Here is a 25,555-nt window from a genome sequence, read left to right as displayed (position 1 = left end):
TCCAACCTATACTCTCATTTCTAGTGTGGCGCCTAAGCTGTATGCGTCGCAACAGCCAATAACGGTCTTTCATCGGTGATTCGACAGTTTCTAGTTGCTAGTATCTTATGTTGTAATTTTCCCTAACCAATTATCAAGTTAAAATGGTTGAGAAAGTCTCATTCAGCCAGTTTAGACCAATAAAATCTAGTACACAACTCTTTATTGTGGTTTCTAGCTTTTATAATCTGTTTATTAGATTATATAAAAATAACTTATAGCAGCTTCTCCATATGAAAAATTAGTGTGAGCCAAATTTTTAGTTTTAGATCCCTCTTTTTTTTATTTACAGTGTTGTATTTGTTGGCTTTGGAAAGAGATTATAGGGGCTTGCATTCCATCATCTTGTAATCATTTAGTTCATCTATAATATGCTTATTTGCTTAAAAAAATAAAAAAAAATAAAAAATAAAAGAAAAGAAAAGCTAGTGATCATGGCCGGGCCCCCACGGTTGTAAAGCAATTTCTTAGGAATTTAGTTAATGGTAAAAAAATTTTACAATAAATTTAAAGTTTTTTTTTTTTTTTTAATTTATGAGTTGGTGTGAAAATAATCTGTCTTGTTATCGAGATAACATGATTTGATTTATAAAATTTAAATACATATAATTTTTTTACAAATTAAATGATCTCCCGTTAATAGTATTTAGTATGTATACTCCCCAGCGATCTTTTCATAAATTAGAAGTGAGACCTTTTCTTACATGAGATTTTTCAAAAATATCCCCATTTTTTAGGGTAATTTTGATGATGCGAGGTGAGTTTGCAAGTTGCCAAAAGGTACACAGGCTTTGACTGAAACTGAAAGGGCAGGATGTCTGGTCCACAGGCTTTGACTGAAACTGAAAGGGCACTTTCTTCGACGCTGTTTAACACCACCACCGACTCCCCCCCCCCCCCCCCCCCCCCCCCCCCCAAAACCAAACCAATTCTATCCAAGCGCCGAGGTTAGATTTTTTTAATCCGACACTTTGTTGTACATTCAAATACTCAAAAAAACATCATATTCGAAATTGTACGTTGCAACCTTTATTAGTTTGAACTATGAGATTTGTTCGTAGCAATATCTAATTACTTGTAGTAGAACAACTACATCATTTATCAAATAAAGTCATCATGTTATATATACATATATATTATAATTTATTGATATCGATGTTTGAGAACAAAATTTCATTTAATTTCGAGAGTGCATAAATCCTCAACAATATTCGAGAGTGCATTGGGTCATGCACTATTGTCCATCCTTTTAATTAGTTTTCAACATCTTCAAGATCTCAACCCAAACAAAGGACTAATGGGTAGACCTTAGGGTTGGACGGATGATAAAAGATTTATACTTAGCATTACTCTATTTGATATATATAAATGCAGTAAAGTTATCAACGGAAATATAGATATTACCGGAAGATGCCACTTAATAATCTGCATATTGATGGGCGTAGATAACTCGGCAAATCATAATATATAGTAGAAGACTATACAAAAATAACAGAGAAAATAGATTATTATAAATAGTAAGTATAACAAGGTGAGTTCATCTGTAATTGTCGAGAACATGACAACTATGGACCCCGTATCATGTGTGAGATCAGAAAAACAACTTCAGACAAACTCGAAAGGTGGTGAATTGAATCCCAAGGTATTGTATGTGTGTGTGTATCATCTTGGCTCAAAAACATAGGATTTGCATGGGATCACATTCCTAATGCATTATTTCTAATTAGGCCTCGGAAGTCAAACTTGTATTTGTAAGCTGCATGAGTGCACTTCACTCCATAAGGATCCGCAGCCATAGCAAAAGTGAAAACCACACCTGATAATAAAATATAACGACGAGTAAATACAACATGACTTTAACGGAAGAAAAATATATAAAATTATGATCATATACAAACCTGCATGCAATGTGCAAGCAGCCCTGCACCTTTTCAACGTAGAATTTGCAACGGGGACATCTTTTCCATTTCTTTTTCTTAGCAAGCTCCATCACCATTATATCTTCCCTCTCTCTTTCGTCTTTATTTAGTTTCTGAAATTCCACACATTCAATTCCTGCATGCCATGCTACCTTGCACTGTGCACAGAACAGTCTATGACAATTCGGACACTCCGAGGAAGAAATCACCTCTTCTCCCTCGTCCACTAACATTGCCAAACAGTCCTTGAAGGGGCAGTAAAATTTCTGCGACCCAAGAAGTAAGGACTCACAAACGGCATCTTCCCATCGATCAAACACTTCTTTCGGAATAATGGAACGGCAAGAATGGAGCTCCAACAGACCTTTGCATTTCGGATCAGGGCACTTCACCATTGATATACTTTCCTGTATCTTCACCGCAATATATGAGCCAATGCAGTCGGCACAGAACGAGTGGGTGCAGTTGCTGTTTCTGAACATTTCTTCGGTCCGTTTCCCGTCCATGCAAATGGTGCAGAAGCTTTGAGAGGATTGACCGGTTTCTTTTTCCTTTGCTTTAAATTTTTTCGTGGGAGAGAGATTCTCTTCCTGCTCCACTCCTGGTGACTCACTTTTGGTTGTTGAATATAATACCGAAGACATGAGAGCCTCTTGGAACTGTAACTCTTGCGCGTATTTTTCATCAGAGATTGGAAATAATTCTTCATCGTCACAGAGAGCCGAGAAATAGAAGTCATCGACAAAGAGAATGTTATGAGAGGATGAGCTTCTTGCCATTTTTCCTTCTAGATTTTCCCTGAGGAACTTGAATTGAGGAGGTACTATCTCATATCACTCTGATTCTCCGATCTCATTTTGTTTTTATCTGTAAGTCTAGGGGATCTGGAGGGTCGTCTCGATCGTCTAGTATTCTGGATATATATATTGATGTTGTTGCTTGAAACGTTTTAAGTTGTATATGAATTTGACAGTTTAAAACGCTTCCCAATGCATATCTAGGAATCCGAAAAGGCTCCCTTCTTTTCCTTTTCTTTTCTTTTTCTTGCTGCTTACATTTTCTTTTCTTTTTCCTTCCAAATTCTCTCTCCTTTCAGGACATGTGCATGCTTGTTGTCAACGCAAGCATTTCGAGTCTGTTATGATCAAGATATTGATTCTGTTGTCATATGCTTGTTTGCATTAGGGGCGTGCTTGTTATCAACAGAAGATTGTCTGCTTTCAAGTTTCAACTTTGAGTGGTTTATAATAAATTAATTAAATTAAATATAAAAAAAAAATGTCACCGTACACACTAAAAAAATAAAAATAACGTTTCCGTTATGCCACATTCCAAGCAGGTGTTCTTCTGGTGAGTGGTTTTTGCCAATCACACGATCTCATAAAAATAAATAAATAGAGAAGAAGACGGATGAAATATATAATATATATATTTTTGGGATAATCTAAATTGTTCAAGGGATATCTCGCTTATCCTCGTTAAGCTACATCAGTTAAATGTTCAATGGAGTATTCGAATATTATACAACCACCCTTCCCAATCAAGGGTATCCCTCCACCCTAAAGACTCTCCGCACCACTAAAAAAGTAAAAAGAAATATATAAACCCGTACTTTTGATGTCATGCCAGCAACTACTAAGCTCCATTTCACTTCTCTACTTCTTGTGGTTTCCCCCACAATCCTCCTAATTTACTTCAAATGAAAATGGATGCGATCATAGTAAGTACATCTAACCCCGACAGCCGAATAAATTCAGTCTCTCATGAACATGATATAAGGAAAAGAAAGCCTAAAACTAGTGAGCCAAAGATGGAAAAAAACAAAAGAAGAGATGCAAAACTGAATCACAGTGGTTTTGATACCATTAAGCCTTGAGGAAATCCGTTTCCGACTTTCTGTGGTTTCTTCTTAAAATTTGTAATGCTACAATGTGGACATATGTATTCCAGCCCATCTGTTTTTGCATAATCCTGCAAGTTGGAAACATATTATTACAACAATAGTTTTAAAAAAGAAACACCAACTTTTGATGGATCCATTCCACCTGCATATTCATGTACAAAGGTATGCTTTTCTAATACCTTAAAAGCACCAAGACCCTGCCTTCTGTCACAGCCAAAGTGGGCCCACTCGCCACATATGCCACAATTCACCCAATCCCCTGCTGCACTACTGTTGAACAGTCCACACTTCCATCGTCAGCAACCACTTGTTTAACATAAACATCTTTGCATACAATTTCAGCAGGGAAAAATCAAAGGAGAAAGAAAAAGGTAATAACCTGTGGCATAGCAGACAACACTCCCCATCTACATCATCATGAGCCAATTCGTATTCTAGAAGGTAAGTTTCATAGTGTCTCTTTAGCGTATTACCAACTCCCTGTCAAAACATATAGATTACCTTAAATCAAATGATTTTTTTTTTTTTTTGGGAAAAATTTATTAATAAGCAAACAAATATTCGACACGTACCGGAGGAGTATACAAGAGTAACCCTTAAAAAATTAAAAAAGGTCCAGAAAACTTTTAATGAGCATTATAATCTACTTAATTTTCCATAGGTAATATGCAATCAACTATTAAATCACTCATCATATAGATTCTAAATATGCTCGTTACAAGTTATCACCAATGAATACTTTATTTAGACTGATTTAGGAATCCTAACCGCTCTAGGAGTAAGCATTCCTTCCCTCCCACACCCCTACCTGTTTACCATCCTTTTTCCTTTTCCTTCTGTTGCAAACTGTGAACTATATTTAAATATCTAAAAGTCAGGTAGAAAGATCTGAGAAAGGATTGCAGGGCGTACTGTCATTCTATTCGTCATAGTGTAATTATGCATCTTTGAAAAGATCTGCCCTTTCCAGTTGATACCGTTGCCAACATGAAAGCCTCCTCTTGTAACCACCTAAGAACACCTCGAATGTATTGGTAACAAATTCTACAAAATTCTCACTAACTAGAAAAATGCAATGAACCAACCTCTTTGTATAAGTTGTAGAGGTCAAGACGCTTCCCATTAAGTATCGCATCTGGAAACTCAGCAAGCCCACCTTGAGGTATAAGTCGACTGTGTCCTCGAAGGATTAGAAACTGCATCACATCCTTCAGAAACTCCTCCTACAAGAGAATAATAAACGACAAAAACAATTTAAAACCTACTTTGAGAATAATGAATCAGCAGAACTTATTTCCTAAGGATCTGACTATCACGTAACACGTTCTAGGGGTAAGGCCTTATATATTATAAATACTGACTAGAGTAGGAATAGAAGAGGTGCATTGAAATAGGACCGGTATTCTTCAATCAACAGAAGTCATTAAGGCGACCATTATTTAAGAAGTCTTCTCTTCATTTCAATGGCATCTTTGATTTGAACTAAACTTCGAAGGACACAGCACTTACATTGCTTTTCTAGCAGGCATGTGAAAAGCCACCTTATCTCAAAGGCGTGTATCATATGGTTTTGATCTATTAATTTCGAGTCCATTTACCAAGAAGTTATTGAGGTAAATAAGCCTTGACTTCTTACCATAGAGATTATGATTTTTTTTAGAAGCAATCAGAGGTTTATCAAAAAACACAAAAGACATAGCCCAGGAAGATAAACTAAAAATATCATTTCATTTTGTAAATTTCTTGCCAAGGGCCTGTGCAGCCCCAGATTAGTCGGGGCTTTGTTCTGAACACTTGTTGCCAATTAAAAAAAAAGTGTATATTTCTCATTTCTTCTTTTAACCTAAAGAAATATGCGAGGACAGGAAAAATGGAAGTCCAAAAAACAACTTTTGACAGCCAAACTTTTGGCGATTTGGTGAAACAAATTAGACAACTTACCTCAGAACAATTATGCATTGGACTTCTACCACACCCATGTTTCTTCAGAGGTAGTGGATTCAAGGAAATGATCTGCTTAGACTGAGATGTGCTCGAATATGATCTTCGTTGTGTTGTAGGAGTTGATCCTACAATACCATGCTTTGTAGGGGCAACAACTGGCAAATTAGCCTTAACTTGGCCTCCATCATGCCCATCTGCCTCGGACATTCCTGAAAATGGTGTCATTTTATGGTGCCGAACATGAGGAATAGGTCTCATTGCAGCAACCTTCAGTCGTTTCCTAGGAGGGAGTAAGGGCATGCTAGCCCCATTCCTCAATCCAGTGACCTTGCTCTCTTCATCAATAATCTTACTAGAGACACCATCATGAGATGCAGGTGTAGTTTCTTGTCTTGGTTCAGATTTCTTTCGACTGGGAGCAGGTGGTCTCAACCAACTTGGGGGACTGCTAAAAATTAAATTATCCATGCAGGTATCTTTCCCGTGCCTTGGATAGAAAAAGAGTAAACGCTCTGCATCATCTCTCTCGAAAGAAGCAACAGGCAATCCCTGGATGCTGGCAATGCCAAGTGCAACTAAACTACGATATGAAACATCTGGGGCTAACTGCCTCAAAACCTGAAAAAACAACCATAAGCAGCATGGTAACAAATATCCAGGGCTGGCTGCCACAAATTAAGTCAACAGGGTAAGTGCGTTTAATATATATATATACCTCTGAAACAGATTCAGATTTGTTGTACAGGTGGCTTTCTAGATACTCCAATTTATAAAAAGCCAAAAAATATTTAAAAAGCTGAATTACTATTAGTTTTCTGGGGTTTAAACAAGGATTAAATTGTCACCACTTCCAAATATCCAAAGAATTTAGCAAGCCAATTTACCAGCAATCATTTCATGTCAAGGTCTGAGTTGATTATACTATGCTTCAACTTTTAACAATCCAATTTACCAGCAAGCTGACATTCTAACATTTAGGAATTATGTCCATATGAATAGTATATAAAGCTTGGCATTTGGGGCATGGTAAAGAGAGAGCACAACTCTTGCGACTTGGTAAGAAAAGTCATAATGCTTAAAAAAATTGCCGCCCGCGCGGAGGGGGGGGGGGGCGTGTGGGGAAAGGGAAAAGGCGTTAGTTGAAAAACCTGGGAAGCCCACGTAGGGACCTTCATGCCAACTTCAAATACTGTCGCTCCACAGGCAATTGAAGCAGATCTACGAGGCTCAGAGAATGTAATTTTGTTTTCATCACCGTCAGGCACTGTATGAACCGGTTGACTCTTCTCAATAATTTCGTTCTTTATATGATTCTCCAGGAGCTGAAGATCAATAATTCATCAATTATAAGATTTCAAATCTCCTATACCAAAACCTTGTCACAGAAATGTGTTCATATTACCTGATCATCAAAGCAAGTTTGCGCACTTCCAGACACCAGAAATGAGATGTGAGCACAACTGCTGGTTGTCACATCACATCGCATGGTAACTACACCACGAGAAAAAGTCCCTGCCTGAAGCGGCGGTGGAGGGGCACTAAACCACATTGTAGATGTATCAACATATTAGAATGTTAAATATCAAAACATCTTTTATCAAGAAAAAAACACAACACCAGTATCTGTAGGTTTCCTCACAGACAAGGGCATAAGTAGCTCTTTTGCAAGCAAGGGCATAATATTATAGTTTAGAAGATTAAGTTGACAGCAACCAAAAGATTTTTAACTCTGAAGAATTATAAAGGCACCATATATACCTAAATTTTCCATGAAGTTTGCTCCCACGTAGCTGAAACAACATAAAGAACAAAGTGAGAAAGAAAAGAGAGAACTGAAACCTCCTCGAACTGAAAAGATGATACCAAACACATGCAGATAAGACTTTTACAGACAAACAATCATCACTTACTTCAATGTTCAAGAGGGCATTGAGGCCATCTGCCAATGATTCTAACACACATGCATCCTGAAAGGAAATCGTTCGATAAGCATACTATGAACAAATATATATATGGGTGGATGGCTGTGTTTGGTCTGCAGTGATTTGCAGATGTTCATAAGTGAAGAAGAACCAATATATACCGATAAAGAGAGATCCAACCCAGCTTACCAATGTGCAAGGCACTCCACAAACAAGAAACCTCAAGCTCAAATCATCATCGTGTATCTTTATGGCAGGCAGAGTACCTGAAGAGCTTTCATCATCTCCCTCTGCATCTATCTCAGGGGGATCAACACTGATTTTCAATCGATCCCCTATAAGGAATGGCCCCACCTCACCAGTAACTTTATGGTTATTATTAGGAAGGACATGGTTGTTTCTTACACAGTAGAGCCTGAAGGAAGCTCGTGCAAGTTGGAAAGCATCCCATGTATGAGTAGATGAACTGCAATTCAACGGATAAATGAATCGCCATGTCAAGCTCATATCATATTATCTAACTCTTTTTATTATTATTATTTTTTAAGGCCTTGAAAAGTGAAAACCCTCCCCCTTCCAATAACGAAAATAAAAGAAAAATAAAATAAGAAGGCACAAAGCAGCCTGTGAATCCCTTGCAAGAGTTAGACACATTTTGGTTGCATTTGGGTAGTGAGATGATCTCAGATATTCTTTGAACAGTAGCAAAAAAGTAATAATAAAATATTGAATAGTAGTAAAAAAATAGTGAAAAGTACGTAAAAAGTAAAGATAAAATAATAAATAGTAGTAAAGTGTTCTGACTCCGCTACCCAACTGGAGCCTTAATCAGCATCATCCATGAAAGGCTTGTCTCAGTGCTTATAAGACATGGTAGTGGTAGTAGTATAAATATATGGAGATCAATGTCCCAGATGCAAAATAAAGGATTTCAAACCGGGGACTCGTCATAGGCCCACGAAGACGCAAATTTAAGCAATGATGTTTGCCAAACTCCCCCCCTAAGGGGTCACATGGGCAAGCTCACAGTTCTAAACAAAGCTCAAAGGCTTAATCAGGATCAAATTGGTCCATATAGCAAAAAACAAGCACAACAACCAAACAAACAAAGCTCAAAGGCTTAATCACATGGAAATTTTTGTTCGAACATTGCCTCAAAAATTGCAGAGATAAACCTCACCATGCACCTACTTGGTAAAGATAATATACCTCTGTACCACCGAAAATAATGCATGACGAAAATGGCAAGCAGCATAATAAGAAATTGCATTCTTCCAATATATCACGTACGGAATCCCCTGCAAAAGTGAAGCACCCCGATTTTAATCAAATTTTTGATGAATGAAAATTATGTTAAACCATTGAAACACAAGCTAGCACCTCTAGAACTCAAAGCTAAGCAGCTGACACTAAACTTATTCACTATTAGATAACCATTAGTGGTGAACACCTGAAGGCATGATCAAAATTCTTTTATGCAACTCACCTTTGAGTGAAGCACCTCCGCTAATTTGTCTCCATTTGGGATCTCCAAATAAACCTGCATGCACATCAAAGCTTAAATCAGATTATAAGCCAACATACCCACATGACTTTCAACAAAATTTGGAAAATAGAAGTGGTAAAATGGGAATAATCGGCACGGAGTTTAAGCAACAAGATATGACCATGCAGAACCATGCAAATTATCTGTGAACATACTTCCAATTTATCCGAACTAACAGCATTCCTACTGATTTCTTACTAATATCTTGCCTTTGCTTTATTTTCTTATTATAATGAAAACTCTGACCAATTCTTTACAAAGTTCTTTTCACTACTACATTTTGTTAATTCAGCTGGTTTTTTATAAGTATTAATTCTTTTATTTTAATTCAGATGATTAAAGAGCATAAGTGCAATTTCAATGTTTTTTTTACTCTATAATCACTTCTCTTTCTTCCACAAGCCTTCCATTTTTTCCATCTCAATATTTATCCAACATAAACAGTAAGAGAACATATTTTTTTTGATAAGTAATAATTTTATTGAAGAAATAGGCATAAGCCCAAGTACACAGGAAGTATACAAAGGATAAACCTACAACTTCCAGAAAACAAAAAGAAAAAAAACCCAGAAAACTAAAACAGGTTCAGGAAATTATCCACCATTACATAAACTTTCGCCCAAAAACCCAAATTACCCATGAAAAAAACCCTAAGATCTTCCAAAGTACGTTCTTTATCTTCAAAACATCTCCTATTTCTTTCTATCCACAAGCACCACATGAGACAAGGAGGAATCATCTTCCAAACAGACGCTGCCTTCTTACAGCCCTTCAAACCCTTCCATCCTACCATTAAATCCACCACATCTTTGGGCATCACCCAATGCAAACCTGTCCAACTCAGAACCTCATCCCACAAGAATCTAGACACTTCACAGTGAAGGAAAAGATGATTTACAGATTCTCCATCCTTTTTGCACATAACACACCAATCAGAAATAAACAATCCTCTCCTTCTAAGATTATCAGTTGTCAAAACTTTGCCCAAAGAAGCCACCCAACAGAAAAAAGCAACCTTAGGAGGAACTTTCACTTTCCAAATACTTTTCCATGGGGAAAACACAACTACCATGACTTGACATAACTCTATAGTAAGAAGAAACTGAAAACTTAGCATTTCCAGCAGAAGACCATGCCATACTATCCTCCCTTTCAGTTACCAGCTTTATACTGTAAAGTTTAGCCAACAAAGCCTGAACTTAATCTGCTTCCCAATCATTAATATCCCTTCTAAAAAAACATTCCAAACAACCTTATTATTGCTGCCACAGTAGGAATAAAAAACAGCAGCATTTTAATCCCTTGCAATTCTGAACAGGGCAGGAAATTCCAGCTTGAGAGCAGCATCCCCACACCACAAATCATGCCAAAAGAGGACTCTTTTACCATTTCCAACCTTCAATCTAAAATTATTAGAGAAAGAATCCCATCCTTTTCTAATAAATTTCCACAAACTCACCCCATATGCTCCACTAGAGGCTTTTGAACACCAACCTCCCCTCAAACTTCCATACTTTACATCTATCCCATCCATTTTTTCCATCTCAATATTTATCCAACTTACACAGTAAGAGAACATATATTTCTCAAAAGCTTAATTTAGCACATAATGACATATGACTGAACTTCATAACTAAAAACTCAATCCTATTAATCCAAGCACGGATGTCTCTGAAAATAACAATCTAAGATATCTTTGCAAACCGGAGTTCTGACAACATACAAGAGCTTGAGCAGTCTTGCAGTACCTGCCTGACACTATTCACCAAATGTTCCAGGGTTCAATGATTGTTATGCAGAAATTCACTAAGCATGAAGCTTTAATGTCCAAATTAGAAGAAAAATGTAAAAACAGTCATATGGGGAAGTGAGAGGAGGAGATCATGAGATGCATGTACCAACTCAATCACCAGCCCTAAAATAGAAAAGGAAACAGAGCAATGCACTGACCACTTGTGGAGATCTCCCCCCCTCCCCCAAACCTCCCCCCCCCCCCCCCCCCCCCCAAAAAAAAAAGGGAAGAGAGAAAGAGGTATATACATAAAGAATGCACTTAACATGCGCAATTTAGATATATCACATACTGCGGTAGGCAATGTGATGGCAAAAATCTCAGATATAGCTTCTGGGGTGGACATGTCAACACCTTGCCACACCAGAGGCCCAACTTCATCATTCACAAGCTGCACTCCTTGCAAGTAAACAATACTCGGTCTATATGATTCCAGAGTCCTACAGAACTCATCTTTGCTTGGATTGGTCAGAGTCTGAACCTGCACACGGAGAGTGAGAACTATAGTAAAAAGAGTCATCAATGGACATGCAGGAAATATAAGCATGTGTAACACAATTCATTTCTGAAATTAATAACAGAAAATTTACAACCAAAAATCCAATATTGCACCTCCAAACGTCCAGAAGACGCCAATTCAGGAAAAGGATATCTGGGCTCATCCTCTGCAGCATCCTTCTTGAGTTTATCTTCCGATATTTTCCCACAGGTAACAGCAAGAAGACTACATGGGTGTTTTGAAGCGCCTTGAGGATGAACCATCATTCACAATGCAAGTATTCTCTTTCCGGGAGAGTAGAACCACCAATTCTCTTATGCCAAAAAGCCTCACAAGCTTCTTATAGAACAGTTGGAACCCGAAATCATGACACCCACTTGATTCAAACTCTGCACCAATTTCCACCCCAAAGGAGAATCCACCCAAAACCCATCAAGACCCACAAGCAGATCCTAAAAATCTAATCAAGCAAACAATCCAAATCCCAGCCACCAAAACAGAATTCACCCCCCAAACACTAAAAGGCCATGGAATCCAGAACCGAAGCAAATCAAACCCTATATCCTTGTCATGGATATATGAGCCAAATTAATCAATTTTCTCCCACTGATCGAATAAAACGTTGAAAAGCCCTCAATTTTCAATGCCGAAAGCTGTCAAAATCGAGGAAATAGCCAAGACCCAGATGGGATAAGGAGGAAAACTCACCCCTTCAGACGATAAAACAGAAAACCCACCGACCCATGCGGGGATTAAAGGTCTTCAACTACCCGGAAGGAGGAATCGAGAAACATCGATGATCCAAGTGAGTCCGCGGCTTGTAGAATCATAAACAAGCACTGAATGGACAAGCAAAGTAAGGAAAAGGTAACCCTAGGCCCTTAAAATTCACTTCTCAAATTTTTTATTTCGAAAAAAAGAATCTATAAAAATAAGAACTTTTTTTTAATATCCCAATTTACACTTCAAGAAAGAAAAACAATCAAAAGCCCAAATTCCCCAAAATCAGATTATATTATTCCCAAGTGTTAAAACAGTATGTGTCAGACAAATCTAACCTCAGGTCAAACATCAAAACTAAGGAAAAGAAATAAAAGAGGGCGACAGAGATTACAACTATAAGGCCCTTTGACGAACACATAAAGTAAAAGCTCTCATAGGAAACAGAACAAAAAAAAAATCCAAAGATGTATTTGTTGAGAACAATAATTAAACAAGTATTCGTCGGCAGGTTCTCTTTTCTTCTAAGTAATCGAACCAAACGAATAGTAGGACCTAAAAAATCCATCCATAGAGATAAAAGTTTTCGGGATAATTTTGCATTAAGTGGGTGGCCAAAAGATTCGGACTTCGTGAATGTAACGACGTTGTCAGTTCTCCAATAGATAGATTAAAAGTCAAACAGAAGCTCGGATTTATTTACTAGTTTTACCCGTAGTCCTACGTTTCTTTCTTTTTCGTATGTTCATTTTCATGCTTCTTTTTGATCTTCGTTCGGCTACACGAGGCCTGCTCCCCTTTGTTTTGAAACTCCAGTGTCCAGTCCATCACCTCTCTCTCTCTCTCTCCCTCTGTGGAAATTAATAACGACAAAAAAATTACAAAAAGTCAGCTTTAATTGTACAACTCGTGGAAAATGCCATAAATTGCAGGGTTGATAACTATTAGCAATTGCACAGCCATTGGCCGAGTTTTGGCTCCTCTTCTTGTTCCTTCCATTTTTTAGTTTTTATTTTTATGGGCTCTTCTTGTTCTTCTTCTTCTCTTCTAAAACTTGTTATAACTTCATCAAAGAAACATGAAGAATTTGTAGTAAGATGATATGTAGAGTTAACAGCAATACTACGTGTCATCGAACAGCATTCCTCAGCGTAATCTAGCTGGTTTAATTTGGTAATGAAAGTTGAGTTTTCTGCACGTGTTGAATCGAAATCTTACAGGAAAATTGGCAACATAGAGCACTTTACACCTTCCATTACCATTGACTTATCTAGCAAAAGGCTTCATGCGGTGCATCGACTCACTAGGCTCTGGAATACGTTATGATCACTTATATTCAAAATTATATGGATTCGGCTTAGTAATCTGTGAAGCATCATTCTTTGCTCATTCTCACGGTTTGAAAAAGCCGAAGAGAAAGAAGAGCCTTACCTGCCTTCCAGCCCAACCGTGTCTTCCTCTTCACGACTCGACCCGTCGGTGGAACAACCACAAAATCCATCCATATAACTTAACCAAACTTTCAACCGGTAATCAAGTAAGGCTTCTAAACTAAGCGAGCTTTGTCGAACTTAAGGATCGTAGATCACTTTATTCGTGTGAATGCAGTATAAAATGTTGAAATGCATGGTCTCTTCAGGTGATAAGAATGATATCCACGCAATGCGTGGGAGACTCACTGAATAGTGTCGCTAATGTTCATCCGAGTGCGATCCGCACAGTTCATATTTGTTCCATCTCAATCCATTTTTTTTTAGGAAAATGTTATTTCAATGGAATAGACAGATGGAGTAGACCGATCTTTTTTTTTTAAAATGATTAAAGAAGTGATTATTAATAAATGAGAAATATTTTAGTTAATTATATAAAAGTAAACTCAAACATAGTTTTAAGTAGTTTGTAGATTATAAAATTACTTATATTGTATAATAGATTTAACGGATCACGTAAAATCACATCAGATTGTGATATTATTTTTATATAACTATGACAGTTTTCTTAATAAATGTGTATTTTCTTGATAGAAGATTAGATTTTCATCATAAGAGTTAAAAATCAGTGTGTTTACAATATTTTCGTTACAAGTTCATACACCAAAGATCAAATTGCAATCATCGTTTAGGAAAATGTAAAGAATCCAATAATTGAATTAGCAAGATTGGCAACATAACATTTGAGGTGAGACCTTTACAGATCAATATGACTAATACGACGTTATTGTCATGACAAATGGGAGTAGGAGCTGTCTTTCTGCCAACTACGAAAGAATGATATAAAACTACTTCCCTTGCCTAACTAGACGAAGCTGCTGGTGCTGAAAACATCAAAGCATTGATAATGCTGGAAAATTAGGAAAGAAAGCATGGTTGTATCTTTCAAGCCGGCCCACTTGCTATGGGCTTATGGTAACAGACAAAGAAAGAAAGCGACAGGCAAAAAGGATAAATGATGCTTATCCTGCAATCCAAAGGGAAACAAAAGCACTGATTTTCTCTATTTTTCTGTTATTTTTGAGTGAAAATCTTTCTACTTATTTTATAATTTATACATCAAGTATGGCAAAAATATTAACAACAGATATTCTTATAGAAACTCCCACTCCATTCGGCAACACATTCTGTACATTGCTTCCGATCTGCACCTGAAAACGATAGTAAAAAAGAGTGTACATATGAGCAATGAGGCTATGAAACTATTGCCCAATTTGCTTGACAACGGATCCGCGGCCTACGCTCATGTCGCTGACGGAATTCCTGCAGGAGGATTTGAGTCTCCCGTCGGCCACTGTTGCAACGATGCCCATAAGGTGATAGCATTTGCTTAGTAGAAGTCTCTACTTCTCTCATTTCATCCAGAACTATTTGTCTGTCGCGGCAATCTACACTGCAAAACCCTTGGTCACCCCTGCATTAGCGTAATATTAAACGCCCACGATCACAAGCCAAGCGATTTCTCGATTTCAAAAGTTACGATCTTCTAGGAAAAGCAATGAACTTCCATCAGTTAACGTAGATGATGAGTTTACCTGTACATGTATACATCTTTATGAGGGCTTAATTTCTTGCTGCACAACTGACATGTTTTCAGAAAGCAAGAATATTCAGGAGATTTGGTATGAACATGATCACGCGCTTGAGATGTTGGTAATTGACTTTTCGATGCGGATTTCACAAGAACATTGGATTCACCATGTGAAATCTGTACAAGGATTTGCAACCCAACAGCTAATGAAATATTTTCTGAGCACTTATTTTTTATGCTCTCCCCATTGATCTGTTTATCCTCCAACTTGAAAGGACTGATCCTGAACCTTGGAATCATTTTTATGAACAGAGAAAGAGGTATTTGATGAGAGTTCTAGTGAAGCGAAGAAGAGGGAGATATTTAAAGGCACTTTTGTACACAGTTCACAATAATGTCAAAAGGTGAAAATAACATGTTTTCCTTTACTATTGTTATTCAGTTTCTCACGTACTCCCATTTTGCCTCTGATTGTTCTATATTAGAATCTTTACCGGCCGAGTTCAGCACTGCATTCTCTTTACCAAGGATAACATAGTTCGACATTTTTTAGGTTTTTTTGTTTTGTTTTGTTTGGACCCACCAAAAGGCAGAACATTTTCTTAGGTCTAAAGTTTCACGAGAAACGTGAAATGATGCGAATGGCATATATATATATATATATATATAGATTGTCTTGCACTTAAATCTAGTTAAAGGACAGGGGGAAAAGGACAGTGGGACAGAGACCACCCCCATTAATAATCTTAGATTCATCACACCTGTGCTATTATGGATAGTGTGAAAAAACATTTCATGTGTTGTTCGAGAAAAAGTAATGCAATTTGGGACCTCTTGCATCCCTTAGGAAACATGGGGTCCTATTAAGAAAAATAAAACAAAATATACTTGCATCCAGCATTGATTTTATACGGTCCGGATCAAAAATCTAAGACCGATTTATGAATTAAATGGTTTTTAATTAAGTTTATACGAAAAAGAAAATATAGGACCCAGAAACGAATAAATTTGATTTAATTGGATGGATAAGTCTTTAACGATTCTGATGGAGGCTGAAATCAAATGAGCAGTCGCACATCAAGTTATCAACGGGAACCACGTGTGACTGCTGAGTGGCAAGCATTCCCCAATTAAATCAAATTGCCGACGATCTCAAATTATTCAATGGGTGGCGCCACAAATAAAAATCTCGGAATTTATGATAGGAAAATACTTTAACTAAAAATAAATTACACACAAATAAATTCATAAATTGGTATGACTTAATATGGTATATCAAATTGAAAGTTATTTTTATTATAAAGCAGATTTAACGAATTTCATAAAATTACATCAGTTTATAAATTTACTTTATATAACCTCTTTATATTTGTAGTAATTTTATGATAACTTGTTGTAATTAATATAAGTTTATAAACAAAATTGGATAGGAAAAGAGCTTCAAATTAAGTTTTTTTTTATATATTTTTAAAAACCGTGCACATTTTTATTATTTTATAGAGAAATGATATACAGTCTTGGAGTTTGTAATCATCCCGTACTCTTTTAAAAAAAAAAAAAAGTAAATAAATCTGAAATTTACATAAAAAGTTATTTTTTTCAAATTTTTTTTCGAATTAATTAGACAAATTGAAATTTGCAAGCCCCGTAAGCCTTGTAATAGTTGACTGACTAACCCCAATAGAGAGCATGTTAAGTGACGGTATGTAGTAGACTGCGTGGGGCAAAAATTAAGGCCCATGTAATTTGGAAGCAAGCCAGAAGATGGCCCACAACCATGGTATGCATGAAACCCAGCAAAATCTCCATAAAAATGAGGCCTATAAAAGAAGGGCCATCGTCATTTTTTATCAAGTTTTGTTACACTGACAACAGAAGGGAAGTATTCGAGTTTGTATATTTTTACAGGCTCTCATATCAAGGGGCATGGCATCCCAAAATTCTAAACGCTGACAAGGTTTGAATTTCGAAAAGAGAAATGTCTTTTACAAGCGGCGGATACAATCGACACGCAACTTTTAATAATATTTTTTTAATAATATTATTAATATTATTAAAAAAATGGGAGAAATGTCTTTTAATAATATATTTTTTTAAATTCTTCCTCCTCTCTCCTTTGTTATCCCACCCGCCCAACTTTTCTCTCTCCCTTCCCCCCCCCCCAACTTCTCTCTCCCTTCCCGCCCAACTTTTGGAAGTAATAGGCCATCTGGTTTTGCTTTTAGAAGTGATTAGTAATCAGACTTGTGCTCAAAACCTAGGCAGGCATGTTGGTTTTGCAGTGGACAAGGTTTATGAGCTGAGAGTGGAGAGTGCATGGTCTTTGGGGTCTGGTTGGTAAAAGTTTGGTGATTTGAAAATTTCTTCAAGTTATGAAACTCAGGTTTGGTGTAAGATTGGAAATTAATCGCTGAGGTTGGATTACAGTTTAGCATTTGAGTGAGAATTAAGTGGATTTTGTGAATTCATGAACGATTTCGAAATACGAGAGATCTAGATGGCAAGCAAAGCGCCATCTCTGGATTCATCTCCCTCTACCGTGCCACCACCTTCTACCATTATATCTCCTTCCACCAGTTCCTATGGCTTTTTATGCACTGTTTCAAGTTAGCTTTCCACTTCCACGTGTTTCAGGTTAGCAGCTGTTTTTTATTTTATGTGTGAAAGATCTGGAGAAGGATCAAAGTGGTAGAGGCCAACTTCCTGTTCCTCCCTCTCTCTCTCATCAGCTAAGCAACTTTTATGTGGCCTTCACAGCTCGGGAATGGGTTTTCTAATAAGGTTGAGGAAGGTTGAAAAGGACAAGGAGGTCAAGAATCTTCGTCGATCGGTCATCATCGAAAATTGGATGGAGAGGCAGAGCATTCACAGCTTTGTGCTATTCAATTCAACCTCAAGCTCCTCTGAGTCTAACTCTAGCGCAGGCTTCTCATCGTCCTCTGAGTCTAGCCCCGCTTGTCTGTTTTTATTTTTTTTATTCTTTTCGTATGGTCGTTTACACGCCGCTTGTATCTTGCGACTGTATCTAGTAGTTCTGTTCTCAAAAATTCTAAATGCTGTTAAGGCTCTCAATATCAACCAAGGGCATGCTGAGTAAGCTTATTGGAGTCCAATACCCAGAACAAAAGCGAATAAGGACCCCAGCAACAAAAGCATCAATTCCAAATTACGAAAACAGAACAGTATAGTGGAGCCCACCACAAAAAGAATACGCTGCAAAAAAACAAAAAGTTCGCACCTGATGCACAGGCATGCACAAAGGAATACATGCCCGTGTGCACATGTGCACGTATGCGTGCCTGACCATTTATACCAAGTGCAGAGAAAAATCCACCAATGCTTAACCAAACTTAACATTCATTCATTGAGTCCAGAATATCTCCATGGCACAAAGCATTCTTACATCATGATCTGGAAAACGGTAAATGAGACAAAATTGTAACCATAACATGCCCCTATAAGTAGAGCTGGATGAGCTCATCACTGACCACAGACGGACTGAGGACACCCAAATCTGTGAAGAGTAACGTAAGATATTGAGGAGGCGTATAATCCCGAGCAGACGTTTCGACCTCAACCTTGGAGGGGATAGGCACCCCAAAATCAATGGGACGTAAAGCAGGGGCCATGTCTTTCTGGTCCAAAGGGTAAAGGCGAGCAAACTGCAAAGAGTCGTATCAAATTATCAATCTGGTATAATTCTTGTAAGAAAAGACACCATGTTTAAAAAAATGTGATACATGCAACAAAGTGAATTGCTCCATTTCATCATGCAGTTTTTGATACCATAAAGAACAAATTTTGGCATACCTTGTAGCTTTCAGCAGCCACATAAACTGGTTTGTTCATGCTGTGTGCTACCAGTGCAATTTGGTACGTTCCCATCATATTAATAATACCCCCACTCTCAACCACCCCATCTGCCCCAACAAATACCATATCGATCTCATCCATACTATAGGCCACTGCAGAGTCAATTAGAAGCTTCACAGGAACATCAAGCTTGGCCAGCTCATTAGATAATCGTAAACCTGTTCTATCCGGTCTTCCCTCTGCATTTTACAGCATGCAAATTTGAATTTGGTGGTAAGAAATGATAAAATATGGAAAATCATCACGACACAATATGGAAAGTCTTAATAGATGCAGACACCGCTCACTCATTCATGCAAGAATAGTATCATCATGAGTTACTAAATGATATGCAGATGTAAGGCTAGAACCCCCAGTACATGTTACTGGAGCAGGGAACCATACTCAATGGACAGGCATATAACTACTCGGAAATCATCCACTTGGACCACTTTTGATGACAGATGATATTGATCAAGTTATGCACCAAAAAGAATGCTATTTCTTGCAACCTCGCTTATTTGCAACCTAGGCTCTTGAAGATGTAAGAGGTAAAGGCTCATATACCAAATAAACAAGATCCCAAATATCTAGTGCTGCCGGTAGAAAGGGTGCTAATTTTGATTTAATCCTACTCCAATGCAAAAAGAGGGTGTTGACAAAACAAAACCTGTGCATAGAACCCGGAAGAGTTTCTTATTCTGAGCAGCTGTCTTCAGCACTTCCAACACAACTCTAGAAAAACCGTGCACCAAAATGGTACAACCATCAAAAATAAAATCCTGACTAAGCATTGCAATTATCCTGCGTGCCTGCAACATTAAGACAATTAGTTGTGCTAATAGGGGCTTCACAACACCATCGCAAAACACCAGATAGTCGTTATTAGCTTAGTTACCTTATAAGATATCTCACCAAACTTCTCTGCACGTTCAATCAAGCGAGACCTAGCTGAATTGAAGTCCTCGTATTCTAGAGCTGAAGTTCTAGTTACATAGCGCATGAACAGATCACAGCCTGCCGTCAAGGAGATGGAGGTCGTGTCCCATGACTGGACAGCAGATACAGGTTAAACATATTAATTGGCAATATAATCTATATATAGGTGAACAGTTTTAGTGGACCACCCACATAGCAGACAATGACACTACTCTTCTCTCCCACACTGCCCCAACTTTGTCACAAACACATATTACAATTCCAGATGGCTGAACCATTATTTTTACAATATTGTTTCTTTTATAGGTATTTTTGCAATATCGTTTGCTTGAAACTTCTGTTAAAAAGAAACATCTGTTTCAGATATCTCTCCTCTTTCTTTTTGTTTCCAATTTTTTACCGTGTTGAACTTTCGCATTCATCAAAATCTGCCTGCCAGGGGGCTGTGCAACAACTTTAGCAAATATCCTCGCCTAACTACATTTTTAAATCACTTGATGTCCACAAGTTTAAACTATAATGTACAGTTATAATCTATAAGCAGCTCATTCTACATGAATTATTTGGCATAAACATTTCAACTAATAAACACAAAGACTAAACCAACACATTCACGATACCTGAAATTTGTACATGAATGCACTCTCTCAAACTCAACGACCTGCAATTTAGACTGGTCAAAAACCCCAATACCAATTCTCAAGGGCTTCTTCCAGAAAGACATCAACTGCAACCCATTTCTTACTCACCGACGTGCTATATAACATGAGAAACTCCCAGAGAAACATCGTAAGGCCACAAACAAAGTGTTCACTCCAATTATATGAATCCTTTTTTTTTTCACAAATTCTGTGGCGTCACTATAACTTCCCAGACACCAAACTTATAATTCAAGCCAATTCACGGTGTTGCCGTGTAAAATCTTCTAGCATAGCACTAAGAGACCTAAGATCGTGAAAACTCAAAATAATGCACCACAATGAACGCTAGGAGAATAAACGTGACAGACAACAAACATGTAAGTCTTTCAACAAAGTTAATTTAGAATGGGACATATACGTGGTAACAGAAACTTGTAATAATGTTTTCCGTTTAAAGAATTGATCTAATACACTTCTAATTTAAAATATATTATAAAGAATTACGCTTACTTTGAGAGAATCAGAGGCCTTCTTGAGCTCAATTTCGAGCTCCATCATGGTGGTGGCCTCGCTAACCCTAATCACGGCGGCCAAAGCCCGAATTGCGGCGACAGCCTCGGCGAGATCGGGCTGCTTCCGCCAGTTGTCGAACTCTTTGATGACGCTGAAGGACTTGCCGGAGTCGGACTCCTTGAGGTCAGGTTCCGGCGAGGGAAGGTCCTCGGTTTGGCGACCAACGGCAGCCTGTGCCTGGGCTAGCCAGTCCGGGGTGACGACGCCGGTGTGGGCCGCCCTCGTCTGGTAATAGGCCGAGATCTTAGGGTTAGGGTTTTGGTTGAATGGCTCGACTGAGGCCGCCATGTGCGACGCCTCGGTTTGAGGCGGAGACAGAGACAAGGTTTCGGGTTTTGACGTTGATGCGGCGTCGTGTTGAATTCGTTGGTCGAGAATGAATGAGGCCGATCTCCGCCACATTAATACGTGTAATATGAGGGTGTCACTTTCCCGGGAAACGAATATTTACGACAGAAAATCACCTAAAAAAGAAAAAGAGAAAAAAGAAAAAGAAAATCCGAATTCGCTGGGACTGTGTTGGTAGATTCCGATCTGTTGAATCATCGTGTTCGATATAACATCGTAGGATTAGGATAAATAGAGAAAGCGAAGCTGATTATCTTCTTCCCACAATTTTAATTTTATTTTATTCTTTTCTCCAAACAACATCATAGATTAGATCAGACATTATTATTATTTTATTTTATCATAAAATATTATATTTTTAAAATTAATTTATGAAATTACTAATTTTGTCATGACAGGCACAATGATCAACGGGGAAAGTTTCACATATTTATATGTAATAATTATATATTGAATACGAATTTATTTTGAGAACCATATCTAATATTTTTTATCGGTATGCGGACATCTTATGAGGCCTCATAAGATGACCGAAATTGGCTCATCCTATTGGTACACTTTGTGAGTCATGTTTAGGGCATGTTTGAATGATAATATAAAAAAAGAATACTATAAATAATAATGAAATAATTTAAATTAAGATGTTTTATATCAAGTTTTGAAAAATGAGAGTAAGAAAATTGAAATAGAAAAATTCTATACACCATATCATCATCTCATTTGCATCTCACTAAGTAAGATGTAACACATTTATTATAATTGAATAATCATTTATTATATGCTTCTTTATTATTAAATTATGATAAATGCATTACATTATAATAAGATGTAAGTGAGATGGTGGTGTGGTATATAGCATTATTCGTTGAAACAACAATATTATAAAGTTAAAAAATTGTTTGAATATTATTTCTTAATATTACTTTTGTCTTGAAATTTAAAAAAATTGTATTGTTTTTCTATTTTATTTCAAAGTTTAGAAAGATTGTAGTGCGAATGGTTCAATATTGACCTGGCCTAAATCGAAGCCCAGGCCTATTACAACCTACTAGTCCTGAATGATAATATCTGAATAGACCGATTGGCCACGCTCTTTACTATGAGGGATAAACCATAATACGGTGGTTAGATCACTCCAATAATTTAGGGATAAGCTCCACAGCTACATGCTGCATGAACCTAATCTATTTATGGTGTTGATTCAATAAACTCCTACATCTATATATATGGATAACAGGTAACTCTCATTCCATTTTGTTACATTATTGAATTATTATCTATCACTTATTACTGATTTAGGTTTTGGAGTGATTATGAACATCTAGTGCCATCCATACATGATTTGCAGGTTAATTGATTATGCTCGGTAGTTGGACACATATTTTACGTAGTAATTAAATAAAAAATTTGAAATGAAAAAAATATTTTGCTTTAATGATGTTTGATAATAAAATTATGAAAAATTTTGATATTAGATAAGATTTTATCATCTCTATTGCCAAACAAGGTCTCCCTATCGTGAGATGAGAAGTGAGAACTCTTTATAATAAATAAAATTATCAACCTTTGATTTTTCCGGTTGAGCATGTGAGATATTTTTGTATTTGCACCCTCAGAGGTTATCCAAGTCTCAAACGAGGGCTCCTAATAATAAGTAAAAATATTAGTTATATATGGCAAATAGGATAAACAGTATCCACCTTTAATTTTTTTATTTAAGGAGATACTTAGAGAATAAAATAAGATGAGAATTCTATATATGGATGTAGATCAAAAATCACAAACCATCACAAATTAGAACAAATATAATATCTCAATCACTCATTTCTTTGATAAAAAAAGGTTGGAGGGGGCAATTAGAGATGACTTTCCCACCCGGACATGATCATTGTAACACCCAATTCGCTAAGAAGCCAAACATGAGGGCCTAGACGATAAGAACAGTAAACGCTCCCTACAAGTCAGACTTGAGTCATAGCCTAACTCCAGCCTCATGAGGGTATTAATGATCCATGAGTCACCAAGTCACTAATAATTCTGAATAGTTTCTATTATGGGATTTGATATCAAGACGTAGTACCCGCTGCCAAACTCATAAACCATTGAGCCACAATCTCAATCACTCATTTGCTTTTAAAATAACTCGTCCAAAATACTTAAATAAAGTTGTTCACACAAATGTCATTACTATAGCTACAAAGTTATCAAAAATGCTAATTATACTTAATAAAAATTTATAAAAAAACTTAATTACTCATATATCACTTATTGATATGATAAAAATTACGAAATTTGATATTCAAAATTTAAATTTATAAAAAAAAAAACTAATAAAATGAGTTTTGAAGCTAAAATTATAAATATACGTAACACTACTAAAAAATTATTAAATACTCTAAAATATTAATTTATGTCACTAAAAGTTGGGATATAAATAATAATTTGGAATGATACGACCGATAGATAAGAGTGCTAAGCATCCATACTAATTATATAATAAATAATTATTAGATTAGATAAAAATAACAAGTATTTTGGAGGGCGTGTGGTCTTGACAACCACCATTGTAGGTCATGAGTCTCATGACTCTTGCCGATTTGCAAAGGAAGAAAAGTCTTATATGATGCGCGTGGCTTTTTTAAAATGCCAACGACACACTCTTCCAAAAGGTTGCGAAAACGTATCCAACTGAAACTTAATGTGTAAAAAAATTCAACGATTGGAGGGGATAAAATGTTTATCATGCCATTGAGTCATGCATGTACATTAATTAAAGTGAGTCCAAAGTTAAAGTCAAAAAGTTAAAATTTTCATTTCTTCATTCTAATTTTTTAAAATTTTTATATAAAATATAATAAATAATTTAATTTTTTCTTAATTTTTTTAAATTCTAAAACAATAATAATATTAAAATATAATTTAATCATTCATATTAAAACTTAAAATTCTCATCTTAATACCAAACCATATCTAATTATTACAATTTTTTTAAATTTTTATATAAAATAAAATAAACAATTTAAAATTTTAAAATTTTAATAACAAAATAATATTAAAAAAATATATTATAATAATATTTTATTTAACTTTTAACTTTAATCTCAACTCATCTAATTTCTAAAAACAAACAAAGACGTTAATATAATTTTAAAACTCTTGTATGAAATTAAAATATAATATATAATTTAAGAGTAATGACAGAGACATAACTCTTTTTATAATTTATAAATAATTTTGTTTTAAATCAGAGATATTATTTTATAAAAAAGTCTCTCGGTCTATAAAACAAATTTGTATTTATCATTTTTCATGATTATGATTATTGGGTTTTTAATATATATATATATATATATATTGTATTTAATAGGTAAGAAAAATAATTGTTCATATATGTCACATATTTATTTATTTTTTTAAAGAGAAATAATTTATACAAGTTTTAAATAGATAAATTCCGCATATGGTTTTGTAAAAAAGTGGACCATACCTTGAAAAAGTGTAAAAAATTATTATTTTATAATAGAGCCTTCATTTTTATAAAGAGATTACATGGAATTCGTCTATTGAGGATTTGTATCTAATATTACTCTTTTTTATAAATAGAGTGTACAAGACTTACACATCATAAAATTATATCTAATGCCAATTAGTTGGTTATATTGAAGAGGTGGTAGGTCATGGATTGAGTTATAATTTGTTTTCCAAAATTGTGGAGTTTCCTTACCCTTTTTCCCTTAAAAAGGGCCAGATATGTTGGGGGAGGGGAGCTTGAGAGTATCAATGTCATTTGACCATAACAAAGCAGCCCACGCGGTTTTGGTTTTTGAGGTTCGGAGCTGTGTGTGCGTGTCTGGTCAAAGTGAGCTGGGTCGTAAGACCAATGAGCCCAAACTTATA

At 36.3% G+C, this 25,555-nt stretch overlaps 4 protein-coding genes across 7 annotated transcripts; all 4 read right to left on the bottom strand.

The window, feature by feature from the left end:
* Nucleotides 1–1,528: 1,528 nt before the first annotated feature.
* Nucleotides 1,529–3,230, bottom strand: LOC122300874 (E3 ubiquitin-protein ligase RNF144A). The gene is made up of 2 exons (XM_043111814.1): nt 1,938–3,230; nt 1,529–1,855 (listed from the first exon to the last, which is right to left on the bottom strand). Exons 1-2 carry the CDS (start codon nt 2,735–2,737, stop codon nt 1,777–1,779), a joined length of 879 nt encoding a protein of 292 aa, XP_042967748.1. The 5' UTR covers nt 2,738–3,230; the 3' UTR covers nt 1,529–1,776.
* A 137-nt stretch (nt 3,231–3,367) lies between these two features.
* On the bottom strand, nt 3,368–13,884 carry LOC122300873 (AT-rich interactive domain-containing protein 4-like). Of its 3 annotated transcripts, XM_043111813.1 has the most exons (17): nt 13,716–13,884; nt 12,997–13,135; nt 11,678–12,403; nt 11,358–11,546; nt 9,214–9,267; nt 8,937–9,025; nt 7,917–8,193; nt 7,716–7,772; nt 7,564–7,595; nt 7,208–7,343; nt 6,954–7,127; nt 5,803–6,423; nt 4,947–5,084; nt 4,774–4,872; nt 4,241–4,341; nt 4,041–4,131; nt 3,368–3,929 (listed from the first exon to the last, which is right to left on the bottom strand). In XM_043111813.1, the coding sequence occupies exons 3-17, from the start codon at nt 11,828–11,830 to the stop codon at nt 3,804–3,806; spliced, it is 2,337 nt and encodes a 778-aa protein (XP_042967747.1). In that variant the 5' UTR covers nt 11,831–12,403; nt 12,997–13,135; nt 13,716–13,884; the 3' UTR covers nt 3,368–3,803. The 3 variants fall into 3 exon arrangements, with proteins under 3 accessions (XP_042967747.1, XP_042967745.1, XP_042967746.1); XM_043111811.1 differs by having other exon boundaries at nt 11,678–13,135; XM_043111812.1 differs by lacking the exon at nt 13,716–13,884 and having other exon boundaries at nt 11,678–13,177.
* Nucleotides 13,885–14,780: 896 nt separating this feature from the next.
* On the bottom strand, nt 14,781–15,684 carry LOC122295201 (FCS-Like Zinc finger 17-like). 2 transcript variants are annotated; one of them, XM_043104327.1, is made up of 2 exons: nt 15,310–15,684; nt 14,781–15,167 (listed from the first exon to the last, which is right to left on the bottom strand). In XM_043104327.1, exons 1-2 carry the CDS (start codon nt 15,603–15,605, stop codon nt 14,969–14,971), a joined length of 495 nt encoding a protein of 164 aa, XP_042960261.1. In that variant the 5' UTR covers nt 15,606–15,684; the 3' UTR covers nt 14,781–14,968. The 2 variants fall into 2 exon arrangements, with proteins under 2 accessions (XP_042960261.1, XP_042960254.1); XM_043104320.1 differs by having other exon boundaries at nt 14,781–15,188; nt 15,310–15,677.
* A 2,961-nt stretch (nt 15,685–18,645) lies between these two features.
* Nucleotides 18,646–21,908, bottom strand: LOC122300872 (translation initiation factor eIF-2B subunit alpha). Its single transcript, XM_043111810.1, has 5 exons — nt 21,248–21,908; nt 20,056–20,208; nt 19,828–19,969; nt 19,116–19,357; nt 18,646–18,967 (listed from the first exon to the last, which is right to left on the bottom strand). The coding sequence occupies exons 1-5, from the start codon at nt 21,710–21,712 to the stop codon at nt 18,761–18,763; spliced, it is 1,209 nt and encodes a 402-aa protein (XP_042967744.1). The 5' UTR covers nt 21,713–21,908; the 3' UTR covers nt 18,646–18,760.
* Nucleotides 21,909–25,555: the final 3,647 nt, after the last annotated feature.

This window comes from Carya illinoinensis, chromosome 2 (assembly GCF_018687715.1).
Source record: "Carya illinoinensis cultivar Pawnee chromosome 2, C.illinoinensisPawnee_v1, whole genome shotgun sequence".
Lineage (NCBI taxonomy): Eukaryota > Viridiplantae > Streptophyta > Magnoliopsida > Fagales > Juglandaceae > Carya > Carya illinoinensis.
This window is presented reverse-complemented; position numbering and strand designations above follow the sequence as displayed.